The sequence below is a fragment of the Habropoda laboriosa genome, unplaced genomic scaffold (assembly GCF_001263275.1).
Source record: "Habropoda laboriosa isolate 0110345459 unplaced genomic scaffold, ASM126327v1 scaffold16, whole genome shotgun sequence".
In the NCBI taxonomy this organism is placed as follows: domain Eukaryota; kingdom Metazoa; phylum Arthropoda; class Insecta; order Hymenoptera; family Apidae; genus Habropoda; species Habropoda laboriosa.
The window spans coordinates 824194-827592 of NW_017100130.1; the positions used below are offsets into that span (position 1 = coordinate 824194).

The 3399-nt window shown below is 31.6% G+C and overlaps 1 protein-coding gene across 1 annotated transcript in view; it reads right to left on the minus strand.

Moving 5' to 3' along the window:
• Positions 1-286: 286 nt before the first annotated feature.
• Positions 287-3399, minus strand: part of LOC108572613 (sugar transporter SWEET1) — an 11107-nt gene continuing 7994 nt past the window's right edge. Inside the window, exons 6-7 of the mRNA XM_017934908.1 lie at positions 487-606; positions 287-394 (exon numbers count right to left, since the gene is read on the minus strand). Coding sequence (XP_017790397.1) covers positions 287-394; positions 487-606 — 228 coding nt within the window. The remainder of the gene's footprint in view (positions 395-486; positions 607-3399) is intronic.

Below are 3399 nucleotides of genomic sequence, written 5' to 3' on the forward strand. Positions count from 1 at the left end.
GGTGGATCCCTACATTATCGGCTACGATTCATAATCCATTTAATCGGTCAATAGTATTATAGATATCTGTCAACTGTTTAATAATGTAAATATATAACGTAAACTAACCTCTAAATAAAAAGAGAGGAAAATACAAATTTTTTCAGTTATTTATAAGTTAGTTTACGTTGCATATTTACATTATTAAACAGTTGACAGCCATCTACACTCTAGACACATTTTAATAACTAGAGGTAAGAAAGACACCGATAACTATACATTTCTAATATTTGTAACTTCACTTTTCTTAGTCTGTCTTCTCTTGGTTGGACGTTTTGGTTTTCGATTTTGATGGGAATATCACAAACAATGACATTTGCATCAGATTAAGAGCAAACCCTACCGCGTTCTGAAACTTTTAAAAGGCACAACGCATTAGTGAATAATATAGTTTTTATTAACATGTGATTTATGTTCAAACAAATATGAATCCAATAGTCTACTTACGATAATAAAACCGTTACCGATTACAAGGCCGTATAATAGCCACAGAAATGTCACAATACTGCCCATAAATATAAGTGGAAACGGAAGAATATCCGTATTTTTTGTTTCTATAATCTCTCCCTAATGAATAAAAAGAAAAGAAACAAACAATTATTCTAATGTAAATTGTAAAAATATTATTAATTTAGAATACTTGTTAAAGCTTAAAATACATCACGTTATAATTTTTAACAATTGAAAGATCATCAAGGGGCGTTCAGACGATAAATATTTATTGACAAACTGCATTATCCTCATACGTTCAATATTTATTGGCAATACATTTAGTTTCGAGTTAGTGTTAACACTAGGTTTACGGGACGCATCAATTTGACGCATTTCGAATTTCATGAGGAAAATTACAGAAACTGTTTACATTTTTCATCTACCACTTGTACTAACTTTTATCCATTTAACGAGACAAATATATATCGAAATTCATTTTCTTCGAAGCTTTCTAATTTTTAAATTCTCTATGTGGTATACCTATCTCTACGGATACGCGTCAATTTGAAGCCATCGTAAAGTAAGCATTAATGCTAGTAAATTGGCTTCACTCATGAAAGCATTACTGCAGTAATAAATATAAACGTGATAAAAGAGTTAGTTCTTCAAGAAATGGGGCTTTCTTTTCGAGCACAATGCCTAGAGATCAATTTATGCAAATTCTTCGATTCATACAATTTGATAAAAGAACAGAACGATCCGAACGTTTACGTACAGACAAATTTGCATTGATATCTGAAATATGGAACAAATTTATACACAATAGTCAATCCTGTTATAAACCTCACGAGAATATTTCAATAGACGAGTTACTGTTCCCTACGAAAGCCCGATGCAGATTCACCCAATATATGCCAATATCACCATCTATAAAAGTAAGCCAAAGCTAAAGGTATTGTTACTAAGCACTAAGCAAAGGTCTGTAAAATTAAAAGACAATAACAAACGCACCCCAGAAACAATTGTATATTACAATAAGACTAAGTTTGGAGTAGACGTAGTTGATCAAATGGCGGGAAATATACCGCCAAAGCATCGTCTTTTCGCTGACCTCTCCAAGTGTTCTTCAATATTTTGGATTTAGAATATTATAAATTTTATATAAATATACATCTCATAGTTTCATTTATAAGTTAATAGTATATAATTATGTTGTTTTTTAAAGAAAATGTATGATTTTGTTCATGCGTCAAATTGACGCGTGTCCTTATAGATAGGTATGCAGATTTATTACAGTTTTACGTTCAAAGTCGTGACACTGCGATTTTCACAATCTTTAACCGTTTGTAGGTCAGAGAAACATTAACCGATTTCGATGAAATTTTCAGCGTGCGTGTCGTTAACATAGATCTACAAAACGTATTTTTTTAAATTTTCATTACGAGCTCAGATATAAAAGTTGTAAAAACGACCTTCGCTATTTTCTTCGCGATTCCGACTAATTGCAGTTTTTTCAAAAATTTATACAAACGTCGGAATGACGGCAAAAAACCATTTCTCTAAGCCTTATAAAAATAGCGGTGCAAAGTCAAATTTTTTTGACACGCATTTTTTATGCATTTGTTCACGATCGCGCGCGGATGAGTCGCTGCGCTCCCGTCCCTGAGCGCTGGCTCTACGGGCGCTATGATTGGCCAGTGTTTTTCGTTAATAACTCGAAAACCAAGCTTCAAATTACATTTTGGATAAGGAAAAAGTTGTTCAGGGTCACCCCAGCAACCTCCCATTGCAGGGTGGTCCCAACGTTACGGGACACCCTGTATAAGAACTGTCCATAAACCTAGTGTTAAGAACCTTAAAATATTGACAATATGTACATTGATTGTCTGAACGCCCCTTTAGCGAAATTTTTTATTTTCATTATCGGTTTCATATAATTCACTATATCGACGCTATTCGCAATATAATATGTAACACTTTAAAAAATTATGTTTTAAAAGATAAAAATATAACTTTTCCTTTAACGACAAATTAACCATCTCACAACTTTTATAAAATTACTAATTTACGATTGGTATAGATGGGTATTTTTAATATTACACTCTACTGAAATGCACACACGCGTGTGTTTGCAATGTTCGGCTTTTAACTCCTTAACGCTCATGTCTGTATCTTACACGTATACAACTAATTCTTTAAAAAATACAATGTTTTTAAATTATTTTCTTCCACTTTTCATATTGCGCTATCTTTTCTATTCTATGGCAACAAGATAAGTTACAGCATTATAAATATAATAAGTGGAAAACTTATTTCTACTCGCCTAGGAAATAATTAAAAAAAAATGAAACTGATCGTTTTTGGCACATCAAGTTCAGAAAAATGTGAGCGTTAAGGGGTTAAACAATAGATATTACACCTTAAAACATAAAGGCAGACCGATGATGACAATTACATAACTCTAATGTGAGAAGTGTGCACATCGCTATATCTGCGAACATAGTGATAAGTGTCATTCGTTAATCTGATATTGATAAACGATATTAAACTTATAAACACATAGTATTATTCGTAATTTCACGCATTATAGTGTTGTATAAATTCATTTATATTTACAAAACTTTCCCATTTAGTTTTCGTTGTATCATATCATACATGTTACAAATACTCTAAATAAAAAATTTTAAGTATAAATAAAAGAATTCATCGCTTTGAAAACAAAATTTTGTATAAAAATTTATATTTGAAACTTCACGGTTTTAAAATGAGACCAGAAATATCTTAAATATTTGAACAAAGACCACATGCGTTCGAAACTATCTTAATTTCAGTAGTTAAATACCATAATGCTCGGTGACATACAAAAAAGATTTCGGTCAACGAGAAATTGACGCAATACACAACCCGGTATAAAATAATTCAGTTAAT